Genomic DNA, 1284 nt, shown 5'->3' with positions numbered 1-1284 from the left:
ACCTGTTGTTATATTACCTGTTGTATCACCTGTTGTTATATCACCTGTTGTATCACCTGTTGTTGTATCACCTGTTGTTATATCACCTGTTGTTGTATCACCTGTTGTATCACCTGTTGTATCACCTGTTGTATCACCTGTTGTTGTATCACCTGTTGTTGTATCACCTGTTGTATCACCTGTTGTTGTATCACCTGATATATCACCTGTTGTATCACCTGTTGTATCACCTGTTGTATCACCTGTTGTATAATCTGCAATTTCACCTGTTGCGCAGTTATTTTCTTGAATTATATTTAATGTCCATTTTGAGTCATCGTGGCGAAATCAGACGCTCGTGAAAATGGTGAAATGAAAGAAATCTGTATTTTTATGGTCTTTTGGGCAATTGTTTTCGAATTCTCTTTATTGTGGACTCAAAATCTTAGATGTACATTTAAAAACACATTCATTCCTGGATTTTACTGGAAAAACCTTGATCAAAGGCACAAAAAGATGTAAATGAAAATTTGATTTTTCCAAGGACTCTAAAGCTTTGGTAGTCAACAAACTTTGCCTGATATTTTTTCTCTAATTGTACTTCTGAAACCAAGCAACATCATCTCCATCAATTGCAAATAATAAAAATCGACTCCTATTCATGAGAGCTTTGTAATTTTTTCAACGTAAGCAAGACAAATGAGCAAGTTTTATGACGACGCCAATAACTCCACATGGCCAAAAGATGACGAGCGCCTGATTCCACCACGTCATATAAACAAGATACCTAATTGTGTTTCCGTCTTGCCTACAGCAGTCACGGTTCTATGGTGCGACGAGCCCCTATGTTGTGGAGAGTTCCCCTCGTCCTTACCTTGTGCCTACAGGCCTCTCGTGTCGTGACCGATGCTGCCTGTGACGTCACACACGGGTGCACGGACAGCGGTCAATCAGCTGACCAGGCGGCAGAGAGAGGGTTCAGTTTGTTCTTTCAGTCGAACCTAAAGGAGTTGGAAGATGTGCCTGTGACCTTTGTGAAACCACTGCCCCCCTGGATGAATGGGACGCTGGTAGGTGGGAGGACAAATACACAGCTTTATATCACTAAATCATATCCTAGATTGTGCACTGTGACGTATCTCCGTATCGTTTCAGAGGTTGTGAAGACACTTCCTCGTGGTTGAATAGGACGCTGGTAGGTGGGAGGAAAAATACATCGCTTTAAATCACTAAATCATATCCTAGACTGTGCACTGGGACGTTTTTCCTGTTCACTTTAAGAGGTCGTGAAACCACTCTTCCTCC

The 1284-nt window shown here is 41.5% G+C and overlaps 1 protein-coding gene across 1 annotated transcript in view; it reads left to right on the top strand.

The window, feature by feature from the left end:
* LOC101851075 (beta,beta-carotene 15,15'-dioxygenase-like) overlaps positions 1-1284 on the top strand; it is a 26451-nt gene that overhangs the window by 20077 nt on the left and 5090 nt on the right. The window contains exon 2 of the mRNA XM_013088149.2: positions 794-1049. Coding sequence (XP_012943603.1) covers positions 807-1049 — 243 coding nt within the window. The 5' untranslated portion in view covers positions 794-806. The remainder of the gene's footprint in view (positions 1-793; positions 1050-1284) is intronic.

The sequence above is a fragment of the Aplysia californica genome, unplaced genomic scaffold (genome assembly GCF_000002075.1).
Source record: "Aplysia californica isolate F4 #8 unplaced genomic scaffold, AplCal3.0 scaffold00693, whole genome shotgun sequence".
NCBI lineage: Eukaryota > Metazoa > Mollusca > Gastropoda > Aplysiida > Aplysiidae > Aplysia > Aplysia californica.
The sequence above is the reverse complement of the archived record's forward strand: the minus strand, read 5'-3'. Positions and strand labels throughout refer to the sequence as shown.